Consider the following 26249-nt stretch of genomic DNA (forward strand, 5'->3'; position numbering starts at 1 on the left):
GTAAGCTTTATGAGACATATTTGTATTGCTCTTATGCTTTTTGTTGTCCTAATGTTTGACCCAATTGCTTCCATTGTTTACCCAACTTGTAAGTCGCTTTGGATAAAAGCATCTGCTAAATGACTAAATGTAAATAATCATTAATTTCTCAATATTATTAATTCACATAGACCTACTGGGCTATAATGTATAACTTATTTGTCATTTTTTATAATAAACATCGTTTAAAACATAAGACACACGATTTACAACCAGAACATTTCAGTATTATCTTCCTCATCCACATTTAATCAAATTGCTCCCAAATCTTATTATGACACTAGTCCGTTTCCCGAGGAGACTGTTTTCAGAACAGCTCCTCCTATTTTCAAAACCGTCTCTGAACAACAAGCGTTACATCTAAACCTGATCCCAGACCAGCTCATGCGAGCGGTCAGTCTACTCTCCCAGCATGCAGCGCGCTGCGCAGTGACGACAATAACAAAACACAGCAGAAGAAGCGTTAGCGCGACCCAGCGACACAAAAACTCGATGACATAACTCATATCTCATTACCAACCATTGTAAATGATATTTAATAAAATATAAACTACGTATGAGCTGATTCTGGATGGATTTGAGCGTTTTAGGAGATTTTAAAACAAAGGCCTGTGTTCGGAGTGATGAGCATTAGCCTGTTAGCACGACGGCTTCAACCTCTAGCTGACAGAAACCGTCACATTTCAGCTAAAAACAAACAAATATTTCGCTTTTATGCCCAGAATGGACTGAAGACAGCTCAGGTAAGATCCTTCAAGATGAATTTGTAGGATGTCGGATTAGTGTCGGGTGTTGTTAGATTTGTGAGTGTTTTGGCTGTTTGTGGGATGATTAAGATGTAACGGAAAACAAAAGAGCTGAAGGCTGTTGAAAGAGGGTTTGTGGCAATTTTGCTATGTTAGATCTCACGTCATGAAATGTTTTTTTTTTGGGTGACTTGGTGTCGCTGTGAGAGATATTCGTTAATAGTGTCACCTTGTTTGGAGAGATCAGGGTCTGTGTAACAACAAAACAAAAAGCTCAAGTTTTCAGGAGTGTCTGAGATCACTGTTATGAGTGACAAATCATTACATTGAAATAAATATGCCGTTTGAGATCATTTCATTGTAGAATAAGGTTTCGAGAGCACACAAAGGGAAAGCCATCCATCAGTAATAACACACAAGGAGTTATGACCAACATTACTTGTAGTCCACATACACACATACAGTATACTTTACACAGAGTACTTTGTCCTTGTCATCTGTCACCCTTCATTACACAGGTGGTCTACACAAAGCAGGCAACACAAACCACGTGTTATTTCTGATAAACATGCCTGATTCTATACTAACAGGAACAATGCATGCTGTTAAAGTTTGAGGACACAAGCTGTCTTTAAGGGTTGATGTTTACGCAGAGGGAACAACATGACTCAGCCTGAAAACTTCCACAGTTGACCCACATGGTTGTGTTGATCTGTGTGTGGGTTTACACCACATTATAAAAACACAACCGACTCAAGACCTTTGAGAGCTCTTTGAGTTATAACCTGATAACATTTATTTTATGTTTTGTTCTGGAATAAAGTCCACTGAATAAACATTGTGAATTAGCCAGTTAGCTTTCCAGTTTACCCAACTACAGTCACACGTGTCTTTGTGTTTCTCGTGGGTTCTGTTTCTTGTGCAGATTTTCAAGTGGTGGATGATGTTAAGCATTATAACTGGACAGTTTGGGTGTTTATACCAAGCCAGACTCGTTCGTTGCCTTTTATAACTTAAGCAACTTGAATACATTGCTATTATCCCTATAAGAGTATTTTGTTTTGTGTATGCATCATTTATGTTTTATAAACATATATGTTATAATAATTGTATTTTTTTAGACAGCCACAATTGACTAGATGAACAACTCAAGCTGGAGTCAAACTCAGCGGAGAATTCAACATGAAGTTGTATGTGTTTCAAGTCAACAATGGAAGCACATTAACATTTGACACTGAACTTGCCGTCCAAACGTAAGAGCTCAACTTTGTTTCCTTTGAGATTTTGAGACGGTGTGTTTTGAAAGAATTTGTTCTTTTAATTTAGACAAAATTAAACAGTGAATACTTGTATGCACATATGCTTTATGTGTAAAATATGGGTCCTGGATTAAAGAACATTATTCATTAAGATCTGCATATATGTTTTTTATTTGGGAATACCGGTGCTAAAATTGTTTAGCTACATTATTATTTGATGTATTTTCATGTAGTTTTTATTATAAGACTATATTTTAAGATGAAAAGTCCATTTTAGTGCCTATATTAGAAGTTAGGTGTATTCAGCCTGTCTGAAAATGTTTTAGGGAATTGAGACCTGATTTGTTTGCATAAATAGTTTTTTGCTTTGCACTCTTAATAGTGTTTTGGACCTTAAACATGCCATTCAGGCCAAATATAAGATTGCGATCCAGCACCAGGTGCTGGTGGTCAATGGAGGTGAATGTATGGTGGCAGAGAGGCGTGTGTGCAGCTACAGCGCTGGGACGGTAAGTGTCCATTAAGTTTACGATAGTGTCCACTGTACTGTAAACATCTGCATGATAGAAATGTGTGAGAAACTACCTGCCACTTTGTAGATTTGTTGAATATTATTATGTAGTCTTACTTTTAAATCATTTGGAAGTATAAGAGATCATTGAGTCATATGGAAAGTGTGGGATTGGCTGAAATCTGATCTCTAATATGATTCTTGTTTCTGTCGTTCTTAGGAGACCAACCCAATTTTCTTGTTCAATAAAGAGATGATCCTGTGCGACAGAGCTCCAACCATCCCCAAAACAACCTTCTCCATAGAGAATGAGATGGAGCTGAAGGTGGAGGAGTCGCTCATGATGCCCGCTGTCTTTCACACAGTCGCCTCGCGTACACAGCTGGCTTTGGTAGAGTCTTGATTCTCTTCACACTTATAATGATGATTTCTGTCCTGATAATATTCACTATACTCATCAATACCGTTACATCAGTGGTTTGGAATTGGATACACCAATATCCAAACATCATGGTCTGATGTTTTTTAGGAAATGCAAGAGGTCGCCAAGAAGCTTTGCTCCTTTTGTGAGCGACTGGTCCATGACGAGCACCTTCAGCATCAGGGATGGGCGGCCATCATGGCTAACCTGGATGACTGCACCCTGTCCTACCAGAAACTGCTTCTCAAGTTTGACACTGCGTATACAAATTACCAACAGGACTTTGAGGACATCAAATTAAAACTCACCAAGTAAATTAAACAGAAACATGCAGATATTATACTTTGCATATAGTCTTTAGGTAAAGAGAATTTATTTCATTAGCTTAACTTGTGTCTTGTAGTGCCAGTTTGGAAAACTTTTACAGTGATGGTGTTCCACTTCACATTGTATGACATGAAAATGATGTAGTCCTCCCATCAGATGTCCTGAATGTAAGACAGGTCACTCATTTTGCTTTTGTCTATCAACTCGTCTCCAGACTCGGCACTGCTGTCTCTGTCATGGCCAAGATTCCTCTACTTGATTGTTTGACTCAGCCCAGCTACAGAGAAGGCTTGGAGAAATCCAGCACCCCAAATCCGAGAACCTCCGACGTAGAAGATGGAGACACGCCCATACGGTCTGCAATATTTTGCCCTGGTGACGATCATAAGAATGGAAAACTACTGTCCGCATCAGGAGAGACATCGTCCCAGGCATCATCATCTCCTCAAGACAGATTAATGAGCAGCCTGAAAGCAGCACAACAGGAAGAGGAGGAGTCTCCTGAAAGGGGAGCCACGCCCTTTGTCAATGTCACGCTGTTGGATTGGATCAACGTGCAGGACAGACCCAATGATGTGGAGTCGGTCGTTAGAAAATGTTTTGACTCGATCAACAGGGTGAGTGATAGACTAGTTGTATTAGAAGAGTTTGTTTATTGCAACTAGTTCTGTCGTGTGTTGCTTTTGCTTTCTGTATTCAGTTAGAAAATATAAACACCAGCTTACATCTTTATGTTGGTTTATTGTGTTCTCAAGTTATGATTGGGTGATGTGACGTGTATAACCCTGCAAATATAAAAATACGCTAAACGCTGTATTTCTGTTTCTCTACATTTACAGCTTGATCCAAGAATTATCCAGCCGTTTCTATCTGAATGCCGTGAGACCATTACCAAACTGGATAATCAGAACATGAAGGCCATCAAAGGTCTGGAGGACAGATTGTATGCACTTGACCAAATGATAGCAAGTTGTAATAAATTGGTGAACGAGCAGAAGGAACTTGCTCAGGTAAACACTTCTCAACTGTTGTTTTTGTTCAGTCTACCTGTAGGTTCTATACTCTACACTAGGGCAGAATTCAAAATATGGATATGGCAATACATCGTAATGAGCTCCTGACCAAGCGCGCATCTATACATCTGCCTCCGAATCCGTTCTGCAGCACTTTTGGAAATAAGCCAATTATAACGCAAAAATATTGTGCAACAATTATTAGTGGTATAAGAATCTGATCAGTTTATCCGTGATCCGTACAGATGATTCCCTCATAATACATGAAAGTGAGTCGTGGAAGAGCGACAGTAAATGTACGTGTAATAGAAAGTGAAGAGCAAAGACCTGCTTAAATCTTACAGCACCCATTCATTCATAATATTATATATAGAAAGAAATATATCATCTATTTCAATTCAACACTTTCTTATTTAATTCAATCTATTTACTCTGACTGCACGTCAATGCATATATTCATATTTATTGGTTAGACATATAGTCTATTTGTAAAACACATTCACACATATGATGTAGCATAGAAACCCAGTTTTAGAAACAAGGGTCTCTGTATAAGGACTTGATCTTTTGCTACTTATACTCATTCTCAAAGCTGCTATATGCATTGATTTGTCAGATTAACTGAAAAGTTGTTATGACTGGCAGTTTTCTGCAAGTATATTTTGCTGTAAATCTGTCGTATGATAAATGTAATTGACATGTATGGAATCGTGGCCTTCTATCGGGATGTGTATCGTATGGTAAAGTTGTTGGCGATACACAGACCTACTCTACACTGTTGTTCTCTTTTCCCTCGGAAGGTTTCCTCTGATGATTTGTGTTATAGTTTTACATTACCACTTGTCTTCCCATCCTGTCCCTAAAACACAATTGTAAACAAGTTGTTTTTGTTACTTCACCTTTGAGACATCCGTATGCAAATGAGCTCTGATGTGATTGGTGCTCTTTGTCAGTTTGCATTATCGTTTAGCTGAGTTGCTGATGATGACTTTATAATGTGTTGATATGTAAACATGTGCAGCCATCGTTTTGTGGTTTATCTCAAACATGCATTTGAAAACGTCAAAAGGTGTAAACCAATATTTGATTTCTTCAGGAAGCTACTATTCTCTTCGTGTTCTTGTTCCGTTAGGGATTTCATGCCAATCAGAAGAGGGCAGAAAACCTGAAGGACACCTCAGTTCTGCCCGATCTGTGTCTGAGCCACGCCAACCAGCTGATGATCATGTTGACCAATCACAGGAAGCTGTTAGACATCAAGCAGAAGTGTACCACTGCCAAACAGGAGCTCGCCAACAACCTTCAAGTTCGTCTCAAGTAAGAGTGTCCATTTTGTCTTATAGTTCATTATCATCGTCGGGGAAACAGAAAGAAATCACACAAATGTACCTTCTCCATCAGATGGTGCTGCTACGTGATGCTTCACGCCGATCAGGACGGAGAGAAGCTTCAGGCTCTTCTGAGGCTTCTGACGGAGCTGCTGGAGCGAGTGAGGGTGGTGGAGGCCCTCAGTACTGTTCCTCAGATGTACTGTCTCGCTGTGGTGGAGGTGGTCAGGCGCAAAATGTTCATAGGACACTACAGACAGGTGAAAATAAGCTAATGGTTGTCTGTCAATATTTATAATCCTTTATTCCAAACGTGTGTGATGGGAACTGTTTTCTCTGAACTGTGTGTTCACAGTGGGCTAATGCTCTTGTCAAAGATGGAAAAAACCTCTATGAGGCAGAAAAGGCAAAACGGGAAACCTTCGGAAAGCTTTTCAGTAAATTCTTCCTACTTTCTATGTCTGCTCTGGAAATTGAAATGTATGTTTGAGCTCATGTTGATGAAGAGTGATGTTAAAGCAATGGTCTTGTTTGTTTCAGGGAAGTCCTTTCTTAGAAACCGGTTGTTTCGTGGGTTAGATTCATGGCCATCTTCTTCATTTTGTGTGAGTCTTTTATCATATTTTGTTCTTCAAGATAAACGAAAACATCTTTATCTTTCAAATTAATGTTTGAAGAAGCATTTTTGTATTTAATGCATTCTTGAGTACATTTGTTGAGTGTTCTGTTTATGCGTGTAGACCCGAAAGCCTCGAAAGTTTGACTTTGAGCTTCCAGACATTTCCCTGAATGACCTGCAGTATCTCAAGTCGTGTTGTCCTTCTGAAGTTCAGTCGTACCTCAGGTAAAGCAGAGGAACCATGTTTCCATGAATCAGATCTCAAAATCCTGTGTTAATGATGGCTTTTCCACCCTCGCACAGAATCCTTCTGGTTGATTAATCGTGCCGATCCGCCGGAACGTTAATGGTTTTATTTTCCACCGCAGGGCTGATAACGGAAATCTTTAGAATGTAAACACAAACGCATCACGTGCTGTCTTAGTAACACAAGAGATTGAGCTATAACGGCTCTGCACGCATTCTATAAGCACGCATTAGTAGGGCTCTGCACGATAAACCGAAATATATATGGCATGTGATTTATGCACAGCTTGTGAGTGAAGTACAGGAAAATGCTGCTGTATCTGAAAGCCAGAGGGCGCTCTCGTGGAGAAACTCCAAACACGCACCGCAGAAGAAGACCATGACACACGTAAGCTGTGTCCCAAATTGCGCACTTGTGCACTGTTCTACGCCACTTTGTAGTATAGTTTGAGTAGTGCGATCACATTGAAAATCCTCAAAAAGAAGTGCACTGTAAGTACCCGGTTGATGCACTTTTTCAACTGAAAATATGAAGTGTAGAACTGTGGAAACTTCACGCACTCAACAGTCGTAGTGGAAGAGAGGCGGGGCTATCAGACGCTGCTCAAGCAAAACTCTCCTCCAATGTGATTACGCTTCAATCTGATGATGACTAAAGTAATGCACAAGTATATTTTATTCACACGTATTGTGGCGTGTGATTCACGTCATTGGTGCTCGTCTGGGAAACCGATACTCTTCTGAAAATCATATACTAGATGCTTGAGTGCATACTTTAAGTGTATAGTATGTAATTTGGGGTTAGTCTATGGACATGTTTTTATAACTGTTCCTCAAGCCTCCTCAGGTATTTTCATGATAATAAAGTATATTTATAATGATCATGTTTGACGGGTGTTGCTTTTTTAAATGCACGTTATAAGCGACTCAAACTCGCACTGCTTTCAGATCGAGCTGCATTTCGTCTGATCCCAGAGCCGTGCTTCACGGTCAAGCTACACATCAATTAAATGTAGATGCCTTGCGTCACATCACAGCCAGTTCGATTTCAGCATGATTTATTAGTAATCGCGATTAATCGAGCACAGCCCTACGAATAAGACATCCGTGTTGAGAACAGTTTGTAATCGTGGTATGTCGAAACCGTCTCACATGGAAATATAACTGTAACCGCTTAGAATGGTTCTGCATGATGCTGGAAAAGCGCTTTGTTATTTTTATGTTAAATGCTCTTTCAGTTGGATGTAATTTTACATAAAGACATCTGCAAAACAAATAAATGTAAATGTTGGTGTTAAATACTCTTGAGTTCTTGAGTCAAATGTAAGATAAAGACTCGGAGACAGACGGTTTAAGTCACATTCACTGGTAACTATTGTGGGATTAGGTCTCGGGTGTCAAACACACATGAACCAGCTGGTCAGATCTGGTTAGACACTCCTGGTTTAGATGAATAAATGACATTTCTTGTCTGATGAACTCTTTATGTTTTCTTCATCAGTGTTCCGACACTGTGTGACTTTAAGCCGCTGAACCACCACGTTGAGGTTCTCCATCAGCTGGTTCAGGCCGCTCAGAGTGTGGATGAGATGTCACGAACGATCACAGATCTACTCAATGAACAAAAGGTGCTTTATATTTACTCTTCTTCATATGATAAATCTTCTCTTTGATTGAACATGGAATTATTATTGTGAATGTTGTCATCCGTGAGTACTAATAATAGTTTTCTAAAACTTGACCTTAATTGAAATCTCCACATTGGTTCTTCAAATGATTTACTCACACTTTTTAATCATTTTAATTGGTTAGACATTTGGAAAAACCCACTGACAAAGATAAAGGGTGACCAACAATAATGTTTTATGGCAAAAAGTAAAAAATAACGAAATATGGAGACGGCAGCGATATATTTAAAAAAGAAAAATATGTAATTTACATATTCTTTCGATTTATCACATTCATAGAAAAAAAGCCTAATTAATAATAATAATAAAAAAAGAATTTAAAGTCACTTTTGGGGTTTGGTTTTCAGCCAAGTGCATCTTAAGGTTTCGATTTCTGACAAGAATATTTATTTTGATCCATCACTACCAAATACTACTTGACGTATTATTATTGACAGCGTTTTCCCTGAATTCAGTTGTATTACAAATAAATTCGTCTTGTTGTCTTTCTGTCCTTAAATATGTAACTTGGAACACACTTATAATGAAGTGAATAGCTTGAATGCACTGTAAGTAATTTTGGAGAAAACCACCTGGCGAATACATTGTTTAATTTGACTTTCAGTGTAAATTAGCGTAAGATTTTAACTGTTTATATTGATGTTCTAGGTTTCCCGGAGTCAGAACGCTCAAAGATCCGATGTGTTAACAGCCAGATCTGAAAGCACAGCTCAAAGCACCTCTACCTCCTCCAAAACATTGACCACTCTGAGTCTAAAAGCACCAGACTGCCAGCCCTCGTCTCTTCCCGCTCCATTAGAGGATCTATCACCGGACAGCATAGATGCTCAGACCTTTGACTTTGAAACCATCGGGCACCCCAACATGGATCCTCTATTACATCAAGGCTCTTTGGACTTGGACTCATTGGCAGAAAGTCCAGAGTCAGATTTCATGTCGGCGGTCAATGAATTTGTTATAGAGGAGAATTTAATGTCACCTAATCCTATCAGTGATCCCACAAGCCCCGAGATGATGGTGGAATCGCTTTATTCTTCCGTCATAAATGCAATAGACAGCAAGCGTATCCAAGACACCACAACGCTCGAGAAGGAAAACTCAAAGATTGCAGCACTCAAGCGGTCTGCGGACAGGTACCGGTCCGCTTCAGAAGAGTCCCAGAACAATCTGAGGAAAGTCAAAGAAGATCTGTACCACTTTCGAGGTCTTGTTTTGAAGGAACAGCGAGACTTCGGATTTTCGCTGAAAACAACGACCAACGAGGTCTGGAACTTTCTGAACAGTATCAGATACCGTCAAGAGGAGGAGTTAAGAGAAACGCAACAAACCAATCTCCAAAGTCTGAAGGATGATCACGAGAAACAGCTGCTAACTCTCACGGAAGAGTTGGAGGGCAATCGAAGAATCGTCAGAGACGTCCAGAGAGCAATGCTGGAACTCGAGGGACTTGTGGAGCGCAAGGAGAAGGAAATATCCCAGCTGGAGAGCGAGAGGGAACGTTCCGCGCAAGAGCTGCAGAACCTGCGAGACCTTGAGGAGAAGACCGTAAAGCAAAGCGAAGAGCTGAAGGCTGCTTTGTTGTACAAAGATGAACTTGTTGGGCAACTGGAGAAGCTTCATATCGAGATTGAGCGCGGCCAACAGAGAATCAAACAAGAGATGGAAAACGCAGAGAAGATGCGCCTTCAAGAACTGGAGGATCAGTTGAACCAACGACACGAAGCAGAGCTGGAATCTGTCCGACGGGACAAACAAAGTGCCCTTGACGTCCTTGCCCAGGACAACCTTGTAAAGCGAAAAGAGCTGATGGATTCTCACTCGGCCAAACTCAAGGAACGTGAGGGACGCTTGAAAGATCTAGAGGCCCGTGTGGAAGAACTTGGAGATGCCCGCTGCAAACTAGAAGTGGAGTTAGCGCTTAAGGACGCTGAGATCGAGGATGCGAGACTGCAGTACGAGGAGGCCAGAAGTTCCAACGAGGAGGTGTTGAAATCAGAGATGACCGCTCAAACGGCCGCCCTGCAGACGCAGATGGACACGCTGAACCAGCAGCTCCAGCAGAAGAATGAGGAGTACGAGGTGGGCCTGGCCGAGCTACGAGCGCTCATGAGGTTGGAGAAAGACCACTGCATCTCTGAACTGGTGGATCGACACGAGGAGGAGAGCATATTGCTCCGCCAAGAGTTATCCGCGCTCAAACAGAAGTCGCAGGATGCGGAGAAGGACTGCGAGGAACGGGTTCAAAAAATCCAGCAGTGCGTTGAGAGCCAGCTTCATGCCTTGCGGAAGGTAGAGGAGGATGAGCTGAAGGTTTTCCAATTGAAAGAACAAGAACTGAGAGGTGTTGTCGGGGACCTGCAGGCTGAGAACACGCTGCTTTCTGTAAGACTGGAGCAGGAGAGGACGGAGGCCCAGCAGAGGGCGGAGCTGCAGAAGGAGGAGGCGGTCCAGGCTGCGTTACAAGAGGCCTTTAGAGACTTTCAACTCCAAAAAGAGGAGATTGAGAAAAGACTGTTAGGAAAAATGGAACAACTTGAACATCAGCTCAAAGACAGACAATCCACTGAGACGTGAGTACAAACAAACCCTCTACTCTTGTTCAATAGCATTTTAATAAATCATTCAATTCAATTCAAGTTTATTTATAAAGCGCTTTTCACAATGTGTATTGTTTCAAAGCAGCTTTACAGGGGCAAACAGGAAAAACAGAAAAGTTAAAACACAGCACACTGCATGGTATTTATACAACGAGTAAGATCACTCTAATAAATAATATCTCATTTCTAATTAAATAAATAAATGAATGAATGAATGAAGTCTCCCGGTGAGCAGGCCAACACTGCCCTGCTGTGGCGAGAAACCCAAACTCCAATGATCAGTGCAGGGTTAATAAAGAACCGCTTGTTTCAAGTCGGCATGAAATGAAATATGATCATTGGATTTATTTTACACGGTGTTGCAGTATTTATTATCAATTATTTATCCGTGCATATCATTAGTATTTTTTATTCATGTGCACTTGTCACATGAAAAGCTTTAACCTCCTCGCTCCCTCGAAACGACCTCTCTTCACGTCCGGTCAGGAGGAGGGCGGGGCTTTAATTACTGAGGATGCAAACCTGTGTTCAAATCTTTCCACTTTCAACGATCCAATCGGTTCACGGTGGATGACATTTTATGAGCTTTACACCCATGTTTATGGGAAACATGCTGTGGTTATTTTAGGTTAATAAAAGTAAAACTTTGAAAATGTTTCTGTTCGTTGAAATAAAAGAAAATATTGACTTGGAAAAACTTAACTAAAAGAAAAATTGAAATGTGCCTCAAAGATAGACTGAAATTAACACTAAAATTATAATAATAAACAAAAACTAAAATATAAATAAATAAATAACCAATAAATTATTAAATAAATTATACAATGACAAATGCATATACCAAAATTGCTAAAACTTAAGTAAAATTAACAAAAAAATCGAAACTAATTAAAAATATGTCTAACACTCAAATCAAAACTATAATAACTCTGGTGTGCTGAGGGAATGCTGGAGGCTACTATTGAACACAATGCTGCACTGGTTTATTTGAATAAAAGCTTTGGTCTAACTTCACCGTTAATTAAAAACTAGAAAGCTACAAACACAAACTACAAGCTTTCAGAGTTCCACATTCAGTGGTTTGAATAATTAGCACATCAAACACAACCTAGAAAAACTGTCAACTGTTTCAATAAAACATTTCCAAAGTAGAAATGAGGAAGAAATGTGATAACCCTCTTACTTGTGTCATTAAAACAGGGATTCATTAAAACCAGATTTATTTCAGGTCTTGTGCTAATCCCAGTAAATTGGAAATTGTTGAAGAATATTTTTTTTTTCAAATGTTACATCGGATGCAGTTTTTTATTATTTATTTGCTGCTGGGAATTCTTCAAAATGTTTGACAAAGCATAATTAGTTTAAAGTCATGTTGTGGATTTTTACATTTATATTTCTACCCACAAAAAAGTGTGTGACATAGTTGTTAAAGCAGATATTTTTTAGGTGTAGAGAGAAGAGAGAAAGCAGATTTGATGCTTTTGTATGTCCTTTATGAATGTTCTATATGTTTAACTGCAGGCAGGTTGATCTGTAGGTTCCGTCTCACACCTGTTTGTGTGTTTCAGAGTGGCATCTTGTGTAGAGGTTGGTGTGGACGCCAGCAGTGATTTCCCTCAGGACAGCGGCCAGTGGTCAGAGGAGAAGACGTCTCTCTTGGCCAAACTAGAGCTCTTGGAACGCACAAAGAATGAAGAGATGCAGAACGTGAAGACCTCGCTTATTGCCGAGCAGCAGGTGAGGACTTCACATGTTTTTATTCTCAAATTCTTTTGTATCTCAAGCCTGACACTAAATAGCTATCACATTCACTCTCTTAACTGTCTTTTTAATATTGTGTTCATCCTCAGACGAACTTCAACACTGTTCTGACACGAGAGAGGCTGAAAAAAGAGCAAATCGTCCATGAAGTGACCGAGAAGCTCAACAACGTCATGCAGCAACAAGAAAAGGATAAAGGTTTCGAAACTCCACTGTCTTATACTAATCAAAGATTGTTTTTATAATGATGATTTTTAACTACTGTTGTGTGTTTCTCTTGTTTCTTCAAGGTCTGATTGAGACACTTTCCGAGGACCGCGCCACCATCCTGCAAGAGAAGAAACAGTTGGAGGAGGAGCTTAACCGCTTAAGAAACACTGTCCTCGTGTCTTCGTCCTACTTTCCGCCCAATCCCGGCCCCATCATCACGGAGGCCCAAGGTGCCTGTGGCCCCGCCCATGTGGACGTACTCTCTCCCTCCGTCCCTGACTCGGAGAAGCTGGCGTCCATCGCTGCGCTTAAGGATGAGGAGCGGGTGGAGTCAGCCGTGGAGGCCAGCATGATGTCAGAGCAGTAAGTGTCTCACATGAAGTGCTTTGACACACACTCAATAAAAGTCGATGTTCCACATGAAACAGCAGTCTGATGTTCTGTTGTTTGTCAATGCTGTCGCTTTTCTTATGAAGGAAAGAAAAGATGAAAGTGTCTACAAGTAGATGAGGTAGAGAGTTCCAGGTCTTTCAGCCTACATCTGCTAACTAGATGACAAAATTGAGTTATTAGTAATAAAATAACTCAAAAACATAGATAGAAAAAGACTTGTAGGGGAGTGGTTTCATGATAAATGAGGTTTGCGGAGATGAGATGAGAGTCGAGTGATGTTGGTGAGAGCGTAGGTTTGTATTTATATTATCCTCTTAAAAAAACCCTCTTTATTATTAGTTTGAGAATAGCACAATGCCCTTTTGATTTTACATGTTAACACTCTTTGTAGTTTTTGACATGTATTTTGCATATTTCATTTCAGGGACAACCCTATGCTGTCTGAAGAAAAACAACGCATTCTGATTTTGGAAAGGGTAATTCACTCTCTCTTCAATCTTGATGTTTTAGTGCATGTAGTTTAGTCACCTTTGTATGTTATAACATGTGATTTATTGTTGTGTTTCAGACCTTACATATGAAGGAGGAGGAGAACAAAAGACTCAGTCAAAGACTGGTAAATATCTGTGTGTGTTTATACACCATTCATATACACATGATCATTTTGTCTGACATCTCATGGAATTGTGGTAATTGTATGAAAACATCATTATAATTGATCATTTATAATTGTGTCCTTTGTGTTCGGCTCAGATTCATAATTGACCACTTGAACCCATGCAGCAGTAATTAATGATGTTAACAGTGTACTCATTTACAGATGTCAAACATGGACACGCTGAGGAAAAATAAATGATTTCCACTCAGTATGATCTACATTTCTGTCTAAATTTCTCTCTCTACAAATAATCATAAATATCTGTTCAGCATATATTTATTTGCATAATACTAGTAGTTTCCATGTAGTTATGTTGGATTTTTTGCCGTAACGGCAACAACAAGTGTCACATTATCTGTAGTTCATTAAAACATGAAACTCTTTCATAATTGAATTCCATTTCCACAAGCATTCTTTTTGTCAGTAGGTTTAATCTCTTTATGAAAATAAGAATCAGTACATTATCAGAGGAATGAAACTTACGGGTGAATTTGAGCATATTTACAAATAACCTGAATGACAAATATACTCATATCTCATTATGATGCATTATAAAGCATGTTTACTGTTGTGCAATATTAAATGACATGTTTACACCCTTCCACTAGATGGCAGAAACATCACATTTGTTAAAAGTACAAACTTGTGTCCTGAGAGCACAATGTGTATCTGTTGCTAATAGCCGTTATTGGATTTAATAATGTTACATGTAGCAACTAAACTGTCATTCTCAATGTAACATTTTTCTGATGGTCGCAATAAATGTATGCAAGCAACATAAAAATATCATTATAACCGAATAACTATGTTTTTTCTTATACAGATGTCACAGAGTATGTCGTCCGTATCATCGAGGCACTCTGAGAAAATCGCCATCCGAGAGTAAGCATCTTCACAGATTAATGTTCATGAGCTGATGTCGTTCTCCTTTTACATTATTTGAAAGCTTCTTGTTTTGTAGTTTTCAGGTGGGCGACTTGGTTCTCATCATTCTGGATGAGAGGCACGATAATTATGTCCTCTTCACTGTTGGACCCATCCTTTATTTCCTACATTCAGAGTCGCTCACAGCCCTGGACCTCAAGCCAGGTCAGCCCCGAACACACACACACACCTGGTGTATGAAATCGATGAAGAAATTTTGTCTCCAAGAACAGTTTTGCACGTTCTATGATGCTCCGATTTGTAATTTGTTTAATAAACAATGTAATGTTTTTATTTGAACGTTCTCTGAATATTTCCAGTAACTATTCCAGTTGGCTTGGGTGATATGTATGATGACATATATAGTAAAGGAGGGTCATGAAATGTTTTATTTCACCGTATTGTTATTTCACGATGTGAAAACATATTTACGTTTTTTTTCTGTTCAGCAACAGGAGCCACACGGCGGCCGTGGGTTTTAGGAAAAGTCATGGAGAAGGAATATTGCCAAGCCAAAAAGGTATTATTTATTTCTTTGATTTAACTTGACTTTTAAGTTTGATTTTACTATACATGATACGATCCTTAATTAAATATAATGTAGCACTAATTTGACATCTTTGATGACACAATTGTGACTGAAATGATGTTTCAAGGATGTTGAATACGCGAGATGCTGTTTAAACTATTTGAGAAATGTGCAGATACTTCAAATTCCTCATGATGTTGATTAACATTGAATTAATTCCTTTTTAATTTCTTTCCTAGTCATTACTGTAGGTATTTGTTATGATGTTTATCTTTTGTGATATTCTTTTACATACTTTTGATCATCTCTCCTTTGTTATTTTCCGCTCCAGGCCCAAAACCGGTTCAAAGTTCCTCTTGGCACCAAATTCTACAGAGTAAAAGCGGTACCGTGGAACAAGAAAGTGTAATCTTGTAAACGTATCATATTGTAATTAGCTCACTAAGTTTTATTGTTTTTATTTAACAGACTCGCTCATCCTTAATTGTTTTGTCAATATCATCAGATTTTCCCATTTTTGTTTTGCCTCTGGTGCAGAACATTTTATCATTTTTTTACACGCAGAGGATTTGTAAATGTGGACCAAATAATAATAACTTTATTGGGGCTTTGCCCTGCGTATGATGGCTCCAGAGCCGGTGCAAGAAGTCTGTAAAACCTAAAACAAAACATATTTGGATGTAACATATTAGTTCATCATCTTTATGAATATTATTGGGGGGGGGCACTTTCACGATCATCTTAATTACTTCAGAAGGTAATGAAAATATACAGTTATTGTAAATGTTACCAGAGGAATGGTTATGGCATGCATATAGATATATTTTCTTTAATTTACTCGACTGGATATGCGTTGTAGTCGGAGGAATGGGAGGTGAACACTGCTGATTGTTACTCACAGCACAGTGTGACCCACCTGTCTATCATGACGTCTGTTTGGACAGATCTCGCAATCCTTCAGATGCACTTTCAGAAAGAGAAAAACAAGCGCCGGAAGAAAAGCAGCACATATCTTCTCTCTGTCGTAGGATGTTGAGATATAGAAAGTAATATTTCATGTTTGTGAATGTGTGTCTTTATTGAATTTAACAACGACATTGTATATTATCCATCAAATCACACCAAGTAACAAAAACATGACTGTATTGGAAAAGAATTTAGAGTTTTCAAAACAATAAAGGTTTGAACCCAAACTCCCGGCTGTCAATTGCATTTCCAACAATCCACAAGTCTGGCGTACACTGGGGAAGTGTTCGCTTGCTCAAATAAAATAAAACAGGTTTTGCTTATTTTGCAAGTTTGTCTTTTATTTAGAGCTGGAAGAAAATTGTAGACGTGTTATTGCAAAAGTGTCTCCATTTATTTTTGCAAAGTATGCAAAGATATTCATTTATCTTCAAGTTTTCTCTTTTCATTTATTAAATTATCAAACTTATAGATAGCGACAGTATATAAGATGGATATGAAGAGTTTGGTTTCAAAATGAGAAAAATAAATCATGATTTTTTTATTGTGCTTTCCAATTAATCTCGATCAAAGTGGAGTTGGTTTGTTTTGATTTATGCCAAATAACACAAAAAATACAGCGAACTAACAACATGATAAGATAATAAAAAACCTGATTTTTAAAAACGGAATTATCTCATTTTGGAACCAAACTCTTCATATACACCGGTTGCACTGTCCATTGTGTCTGTCATGAAGAGCTTTTCGAGTCTGCAAATCTACCAGATTGTTGAAAAGCTCATCCAAGGTTTTAGACCCAAAACATGCCCTCAATTCACATTCTCCTCCTAAGCAAATGCGTGAACTGTGATTGTGAGCACTTGTTTACATAAGTTTTGCAATTATCGCCTATTGATGCTCTTGAGTCACTGGCAACACTTCCAACCAAGCAGAACGGAAGATTTTAAAAGAATTATGCCTCTATTGTGTCAAATAAACTAGCGCATGCCAAACAAGCCCGTACATGACAGGAATTAATGGGATGCATTTTATTGCCATTGTCTATCACTTATGCGACACGTTCCATCTAAAACGAAACATGGTTCTGGGGTATCGAGGTCGAGGGAATTATTCCCGACGTGCCCAACTTAGACATCTTTCTCCGTTGGCTTTTGTTGGGGGCATTAGCTACTGTCGTGTGCTAATGTTGGCACGTCTCGCACGCAACAGACTTCAAAAGGGCTTCAATCAGGCCCTGGGAACGGTGGTATCCTCGTGGAGGAACACGGCGCACCAACATCACTTTCCCAGTTCACAGCGGGGAGCATAGCAGCTCTCCGGCGAGTCTTTGGTACCATGTGGGCCTAGGGGTGTTTCGGCAATGTTTTGCTTTATTTGCTCCGTTTAGCATAAGTCGGCTGTCACATTTGGATGGCGTTTTCATAAATTGATGGTGTGATTCGTAGTATCTCGGGACAGGACTGAATGACTAAACGCGAGATGCTGAGGTTGCTGGTGAGGAAGAACCATGTGGAACGGACAGCCTCTCAGTGTAAATGTTTACAGCCCCCCACTGTGGAGCCGGGACTCCCCCGTACCAGGCAAAACGAAGCTCGGCGCTGGTGTGACATCCTTCCAAACGGTGTTTGCTTCACGATAAAGCTGACGAGACGCGAAAATCGACAGTCCGTGATGACCGTGTGTGCAGCTCGGAATGTGTATCGATTTTTAAAGCAACTTTGGTCTTTTTGCCATTGTTATTTAAATGGAGAATGGACATGTCAGTCTAACCAAGAACTTGCTGCTAAACAAGAGTTTTGATCAAAGAGAACTTCTCCACGTATACAAACATGCAGCTCAAAATAAAGTTTATCATTTACCCAAACCCGGATGACTTCTTGGGAACACAAAAGAAGATATTTTGAAGAATGTTGGAAACCAAACAACACGTAACCCCATTAACTTCTATTGTATGATTACAAAACCACAAAGACGTTTTTCAAAATATCTTCTTTTATGTTCCAGTAAAAAATGGCATGAGGGTGAATAAATGATGACATAAATATTATCTTTGGCAGAACTATCGCTTGAATTCAATGAACCTGTCAGCTTTGTCGTCTAATATTGTCAACTTGTATTTTATGTTTCTCCAGAGCTATACCTTGAAAGTAGACGATCAATCTTGTGGGCTATCACAGTTATAAACATACACTGAGGACCTTTAAGCTTCTTTTAGATTTTGCATGTGAATTACACATCTGTCAGATTTTAAGAGGACTCATTTGAGTTCAGTCCTGTTTAAAGATCGATGCCTATAATAACACATTACAAAACTACACAAGATGCTGTCAACTAATAGCCTACCGTTGTTGGTTGATAATTGAGCGGAAGCATTCGGGGGTTCGAGTGGAAAATGATCTCGGCTCTGTATGTCAGCAGATGAAAATGAAGAAATTAAACAACATTTTTTCTTTAGGTAAGAGAGGAGACCTGTAAATAGCCGTAATTCCATCAGATTTCTTTCTTTGTGTGGGAAAATTGAGCAACAGATTTGTCCTCTGTCATATACAGCCTCTCTAAAGACTTTCTATTGACACAAAGCTTCAAACAGACATGTTCCATTTGCCTTGAGAAGCGCTAACAACAAGATGAAGGGTTGTGGGACATAAACGTTATAGAGAAGGTGCCACGGCTTTTTCAGCTGCTGTTTAATTTTGCTTCTATGTGTTATTCTATGATTTATTCAAAATTGTGCATTAATATCATGAAAATGCCTATTTTGTCATATTTTGATGTTTTAAGACGTGCTTACAGACTTTTGGATAAGTATACGAATAATTCCACCACAAGGGAAGTAAATTTGTCACTAACCATCTCACGTATCATACGTGACCTTTGTCCTACACTTCATACACGTCTTGCACTGTTCATCAAGAGGTTACTTCACTTTAAGTCAGAAATAGGCCTATTCCTTAAAAAAAAATCCAAATTACAAATCCACCCTCTGTTTTTTTTATTTAAATTTTCTGTCCTTTTCCTGTAATTGAACGTTTTTTGACTATATTTTAAAATCCCGTAAATATACATTTTCCGGCAGCTTGGACTATACTGTAGAAATAAATATTTTTTGTGAAATTACATGTTTTTTTTTTTTAATTTGCAGTCTTTCACAATGTAAAAAAAATAGTAAAATTGTGTAAAATTCGTTTTATTGGACATCTTATGTAAAAAATTATAAATATGTTGTAAAAAATATGATATAAAATGTTTTTTTACAGTGTGTTTTTGCATGTAAATAACAAAAAGCTTGTTGTAAACATGAGAATAAAAAAGAATAGTTTGAATGTTGCCTTGGATTAAAGTATCTGCCAAATGTCTAAATGTAAATATCATACGTATACAAATATGTATATTCTATGTTCTATTGAAATATGCATCTTTGTGTTAGAATAAAAAAGCATGAGTCCACCGTTCGGCACTAAATCCTCAGTCTTGTTTTATGAGCACGACCTCGATTTGCAGAAGAAATAAAGTGTGAAGTCTGAAGTTAAGAGTGATGGAGTGTGTTATGTTAAACTCAACATTAGCACCGCTGTTGGTCACAGATGCCACATGTTTCTCACCTTTCACGTCTTGTGTGAATGCGGCTTATGCCCACATGATGACAGAAGGTGTATTGCTTCAGCTTCTAATGATATATAATTACAGTTTGCTCGTTGCAACATGTGCCACAAATATATCATTTTCACCAGATTCAGTAAACATCTATTTGAAATGTTGCACCGTGTTTGCATTAAGATACTTTTTCCATCTTCAAGACAAAGATCACAGTGCATGTGTGTCAGCCAGATTGACAGACTGTAGGATATAGCATGATGTTCAGTGCCATGGAAGAGAATAAAATATGTATTCACACTACACCAGATGATTCACTCCATCAAACTCTTCAAAAAAGCTCATCATGTTGTTTGGCAGGCAGAGGGTTTTGATTTAGTATGTTATTCTTTATTTTAGGACACTATTGTATAACATCTTTTTATAGAAAATAAAAAATAAAGGTAAGTTTGATTGCCCAGAGATTTTTCTTTAACAGCTCAAAAGACTTTTCTTTTTGATATCAGCTTTGTCTGTAGTGCATCTTTTACATCTTTAAGAAACAAAACTTCAAAACTAAATTCAACATAAGAAATAAATCTCATATAATAAATGAAACTCGCTAGTAAGAAAAAGCTCAATTAATAATTAAGATCAGCACAAACCCACAAATACTGCAGTAGGCCTATCCTTAAGTATTCACTAGACTAGTCTTATACTCATATATATTTAAGAGCTGTCCGAACGTAAAATAACTTGCACAGACTTATCTAAAAATACATCATTGCCGCAAAATGTTATTTGTGAGGCATGTTAGTTCAAATCACTTCAATTTCCTAATTAAACAAAGGCCTAGTCCTGGTTTAAGCAAAACCCTGTCCCAGAAACCAACCCATGGTGTTGCCGAGGTAAACATTATACTAGTTTAATTACTATAATGAATAGAATGTATTAGTAAATAATAAAATATATTAAGTATTTTTTCATGAGGAAAGATTTTGATAAGAAATGTTTTCTCCAAAAGTTGAGACACGTGAAATTATTTTAACATCATCTAAAAAGAAAAAAGTTCCTCCATGTAAACTCAGTGAGAGATGTTTAAGAGATATTCCATAATAGTAATTGTAAACAAAAGTGGAAAAATCTTTAATCCAAACTTGACGTTAAGTCACAGAGTTTGCGTAAACTTCATTGTGGGTACAGTCTTCTTGTTGTGTTCACTAAATTCAAGCTCATTTTGTATAAATCCCGATGTGTGCGTGAAACTTGTGCGAAAGAAAGTACACGGCAGCGGCCGCGCGTGTTTGCCGCCTCGACGCATGCGCAGAAGGAATGACAGCGACACTCTCGGACTGTATTTTTTGGAGACTAGCCTCCTTACACCGCTCGCTGTTCCATTATGGCCTTGTTGGAAAGCTTGTTTACCTGCTGATAACATACACTGGTGAATTGAGGCGCACCGCTGCCAGAATCACTCAAGTCTCATTGTATAGCGCGAGGAGAAGAATGGCGTGTTTACGCGAGGGGGGTGTAAAGACTAAATGTGAAATCAAACTATAGGACCAATACGAGATGAGCGCAACTTTGCCAAGTGTTTATTTATAGCAGCTGGGATGCAGCGGAGCGCCGAGGTGGATGCGCGCCTTCAATCGCGCTCGTTTACAGTCGTTTCATCTCTACGCGTCAATAGATTTTCAGGAGAATCGCAAATGTGATTAAAACGCAATCTAGTGGCGTGGACGAAGTGTTGTTCTCGTGTTCTAATGAAATATAGCGGAGGATTTTAAAGAATCCGACCCACATGACATGTTTTCTCTTTGGTTGGTGATCAGCATATCAACTTTACATGATATTGATTTATATAGAAACGGCAGTTCTTTATCTCTGTATCTTAATGTACGCACCTGTCTTTACGTCAAATCACGTCATACTTATATTTCGGCTTCAGCAGCAACGACATAAACAAACGTTATGCGGCCCAAATTTAACTTCCGGTTGACCTCAGCAAAGGATCGATTACAGTTGAGAGGTAGTTGAGTTCAGTTTAATACAATGAATGTACACAAAATATGAATATAAGTTAATATTAATATAAAATAAATGGTTATATTAGGCATATAACCAAACACGGTTAATTTCAGGCCAGGCTTGTCGTACAGATCCGCTCAGTTTATAAATCATTATTATAAGATAACGATGTGAAACGGGCCAAGGTAAGAACGTGGTTTTTATATATTTTCTTTAATAACTTATTTTTGTTCTTTATACCTGTGAAAATGTGATCGTGTGTATATTCTTGAGCTAATAAATGTGTTTTTTATATATATTACATATTTTGGGGTTAAACTAATTCAGAAAGAACAACTTGGAGTAGAAGTAAGTACATTTTTAACTTGGTCGATTGTGTTAAACCAGTGCTTCTCAAACGTTCTCATGACCATCTTTGTGTAGAGTGCATTGCTTTGCCCCCCCAAAATAAACTTAAAAAAGACTTCAACTTTTTAATTAAAACACAAAAATAAATATTCAGTTAAACAATGCTGGAACCTAAATAGATATTATTTTTCAGATGCTTGATTGCATATAATCTACGTTATTATTTTTTTCGCATAACAAAATCTGTTCCCCCAGATCCACATTGGGTCCCCCTGTTTGAGAACCACTGTGTAATACAACATGCTTCTCTCTCCTGTTAAAGTCAAAGGAAGTATTTATGAAATAAATCCAATTCTGATGAAATTCTAGAAAAAAGCAAGAAAAAGTGTTTCTCTGTTACACGTTGTTAAAAAAAAGTGTAGCATAAGCAATGCATAATAATAAGCTGCAAGCGTTTTTTCCCCCAAATGAACGTGGCTCATGAAAATAATTAGATCAGTAATCTGTATTAAAACGTAAGTAAGGTCAATTTTGACTTCCATTTAGTGTAAATTCCTCACTTTATGGTCACAATTTTAGGTTAAATTTTGCCAAAATGTCTCTGAACAGTGTGTGAACTCACGTCTGGATGAGTGGGCTCGACAGTCAGGTCATTTGTAAAGCCCAATTAAACCAGGATTGTTTTACAATAAACTGAGGCCTAAGCTCAAGTAAATTGCGTTTTTTTTTTAAGCGTAGCCATAACATAACAGAACCCTAAATAATGTCATAGAGCGACCTGTGGCTTCATCCGTCACTTGAGAGCAGGGTGGGAAGCGAGCGTGTTTGTGAGTGTGTGCGTGTGTGAGAGAGTGTGAGTGTGGGGCTGTTGATGGCAGCTGCTACTGCTTTGGATGTAGAAACGGACAGATTGTGCGTTGTGTTGGTACAGCCAGTTCGCCACCTGGCACGCTGTTTCTTGTTAGAACTTCTTGCTGTTTCTGTTCTGCTCAGAGAGACGCGGATGCGAGAGATGACAACTTTCGTCACACGCCATGTTCAATCCGGCACCACAATTAAGGCCAAAGGGACTGTGGGCAAAAAAATCACAACTACTATATTTGAATATTTCAACTCTTCGTGCAGAAAAGAGTTCATCGGGGATCTTGTAGACAATGCACACAAATTCGCACAGAATTTTCGTGGAAATGTTTGGACCTGGATGTCCAGAAGGAGAAAACTTGTGTCTGCTGTTAATTAGACGTGGCTGCTGTCATTATCGCTCTTAATTAACGTTACTCATTTGAACAAACCTCCGCTTGGACCACTGATGCAACCACCTAGCAACGCCCTGGCAACCAACCAGAACACTCTGACACTGGGTTAGCGTCACTCATGCAAAATGTATAATGTAAGTGTATCATGTGTCAAAATGAATCTGATAACAATTCTGGTCTTTGTGCGAATGATGATTGTTTGGCCGCCCAGCCCACCCAAACCCAGCCCCCGCATCCCGCCGTGTGATTGACAGCCAGAGTGCTAATGCCTCTCTCCGCTAACAGACCGACGCATCCTTCTTATTAGTTAGTCATTCCACACTATCGCACCCAGAATCTGTATCTGTTATTTCACAATTTAGCCCATCAATGCATATGCACAGTGCCCAGACCGACGCTCTCGTCTCCTTCATACACCAGAAATGAACAAAACATATTCTTATAATCTCTTTGCAGGTCTTTTATTAGTATTTCTTTATGCCGTGTGTTGTTTTACATGAAGCATAACGGATGCTTTGGGAATTAAGATTTTGAGGAAAAAAATCTATTTCTATGTTATGACCTGAAATCTGTTTTGTTTTCACCCTGTTCTGAGGTTTTTAACCAATAAAAGCCATTATTAGTGCAGTAGACAAACATAAAAAGATTTCAAAGGCCTCACATTCATTTTTAAACTGTTTATTTGGGTTATTTGCTTTGTTTTAAATTGCTTGATATTTTTGGGTGAATATAGTCTTTATGAGCTTGTGAATGTGAAGTTGTTACACACTAAAGATCATGTATGACTTTCACCCACAAACATTTTGCACGATTATTCAACAATTCCAATAATTCAATAATTCCAACAAATTAAACAGTGCATTTTTTGTCCAATAATAACTTTATGCAAATTAGTAATATGCAAATACCAAAAAGACTTTAGTAGACATTAGTAAACGGATCGGATTTGCATTGATGTTTCGCAACAAATGTGTGATGCAGAAAGATGATTTAAAGGGACAGTTTACCCAAAAATAAAATTCAGTTTTTATATTTTTGACTCTGCAGAACACAAAAGAAGATATTTTGAAGAACGTTGAGAACCAAACAACACTGACCCCCATTGACTTCCATTGTATGTATACAAAACCATGGAGACATTTCTCAAAATATCTTCTTTTGTTTTCCACAATATGAGGGAGAATAAATGAATAGACAGAATTGTTCATTTTTGGGTGAACTGTACCTTTAAAAAGAAAAGAATTGAGTTTACAACAAGATAAAAAAATCAAAACCAACACAAACTAACCTTTTAGGAAAAGCTTTTGAAGTAACATCAAGCTTTAATTTCCTCATCAGGTTAATTTCATACACTCCAAACCTTTTCAGCAGACAGCAGATCATTTATATTAGTTTGAACTGAGCGGAAACAGAAGCCGAGAAACACCAGCTGTTCCAATCAAAAGCACAACTGTACAAGTTTGCAGCCGCAATGGAAAAAAACCCGAGTGGCAAAAGAAAAACTTCTTCTCAGGATGACAGCGAGGCACAAAAGTTTTTCTGTTGGGGGGCGAGTGAGTGTGTGTGTGGTGTCGCTCAGTGCCAGTGAGGCCTGATTTCAATGGACAGCGTTTTCTATTGTGTTCTCCATCAAAACAGAGGACAAAGTTAGTCAGCAAGTTGCATAGCTTCCCCGCATTCAGATTCCTCAAGCCTCTTTTGTATAAAGTTTGACAATGTTTTTCCCAGAGCTCGACCTGGCCGGACTGTCCGAGGTATGTAAACCACACTGTTATTTATTGGGTAAACATGTACATGTTTGGACACGGAACATGTGCGTTTGTCTGTTTTTAAAATACCTGAAAGACTTCATTATTAAAACTCAAATTTGATGTAAGCTGAGAAGCGGATGGAGATCGAGAGCAGGGAAATGTTCTCATCCAGGAACTCCTTCCATACCTTTTAAAGTTGTCCCAGAATGCACCTCATGAGGTCGGATAGGAGAACGAGTGTGCACACCTTAAATCTAGACAAAGCTGGAATATATGATGTGATATTATGATATTTGTAAAAAATGTGATTACACAATGTGAGTCTTAGATGCGTTTGTACTTTTTTGAAGTTTGTACAATTGGGGCGCTTGACTTTAGAGACATGGTTTTAATCATTTATTAATAAGATATTAAAGGCATAAACGCTTGAGCAAAAAAAAGTGTAAGTACATCAAGAAAAGATGTTTGGTGTTACTCGTGTTATATTGTTATTCACCCCCGTGTCGTAATGCTCCATTTGCTTATAGATCATCATTTTTATTTTGGTCGTGAAAAAAGACGAAGCAGTTTTAGGTCCTTTTGTTTCCTTTGAACACGTGGGCCGGTTTCCCGGACAGGGCTTAAGTCTAGTCCATGTGTCTTGATCCAAAACAACTCACATTTGCATATCTTAAAATATATCAGTACGCTTGTTTGTGTCTCAAGATGAACACAGTAATGTTTTTGGTTAAGATCCTCACTTAACTAAGGCCTAGTGTTGGCTTAAACTAATCCCTGTCCTGGAATCTAACAAATAACATGTTGTGTCTTAAAGTCAACACGAAATGGACGTTGGAACTGTCTACTTCCCCTATCATGACACACATCCGAATTAAAACGTCTTTTCAAATGAGGAAAAATGTAGGCGTGACTTGTTCTCCGTAGGGAACTGATTGGAACGTTGGGTGTTGCTAACAAAAACCGAGGCAGATTTGAATGTTTTCAGTGACATGTTGATGGAGGGGAGGGGCCAAAATGAATCCCTGATAGCTCCGCCCTCTGATCATAAATCATGAAGA

The 26249-nt window shown here is 38.5% G+C and overlaps 1 protein-coding gene across 2 annotated transcripts; it reads left to right on the plus strand.

Moving 5' to 3' along the window:
• Positions 1–478: 478 nt before the first annotated feature.
• Positions 479–16462, plus strand: rb1cc1 (RB1-inducible coiled-coil 1). 2 transcript variants are annotated; one of them, XM_056738234.1, is made up of 23 exons: positions 479–782; positions 1907–2038; positions 2427–2553; positions 2776–2946; positions 3085–3287; positions 3518–3920; positions 4143–4313; positions 5449–5633; positions 5718–5904; positions 6000–6081; positions 6185–6249; positions 6385–6488; positions 8011–8137; positions 8846–10767; positions 12363–12531; positions 12645–12753; positions 12846–13128; positions 13583–13634; positions 13727–13774; positions 14640–14698; positions 14778–14905; positions 15190–15260; positions 15601–16462. In XM_056738234.1, exons 2-23 carry the CDS (start codon positions 1968–1970, stop codon positions 15676–15678), a joined length of 4815 nt encoding a protein of 1604 aa, XP_056594212.1. In that variant the 5' UTR covers positions 479–782; positions 1907–1967; the 3' UTR covers positions 15679–16462. The 2 variants fall into 2 exon arrangements, with proteins under 2 accessions (XP_056594212.1, XP_056594213.1); XM_056738235.1 differs by having other exon boundaries at positions 1911–2038.
• Positions 16463–26249: the final 9787 nt, after the last annotated feature.

The sequence above is a fragment of the Triplophysa dalaica genome, chromosome 23 (genome assembly GCF_015846415.1).
Source record: "Triplophysa dalaica isolate WHDGS20190420 chromosome 23, ASM1584641v1, whole genome shotgun sequence".
Lineage (NCBI taxonomy): Eukaryota > Metazoa > Chordata > Actinopteri > Cypriniformes > Nemacheilidae > Triplophysa > Triplophysa dalaica.

Bases quoted from the DNA above. Each gene is read 5' to 3' on its own strand.
- rb1cc1 (XM_056738234.1), top strand. From the start codon at position 1,968: ATGAAGTTGTATGTGTTTCAAGTCAACAATGGAAGCACATTAACATTT. The intron at 12,754-12,845 runs GTTTCGAAACTC...TGTTTCTTCAAG, and splicing joins GCAACAAGAAAAGGATAAAG to GTCTGATTGAGACACTTTCC. The intron at 14,699-14,777 runs GTAAGCATCTTC...CTTGTTTTGTAG, and splicing joins GAGAAAATCGCCATCCGAGA to TTTTCAGGTGGGCGACTTGG.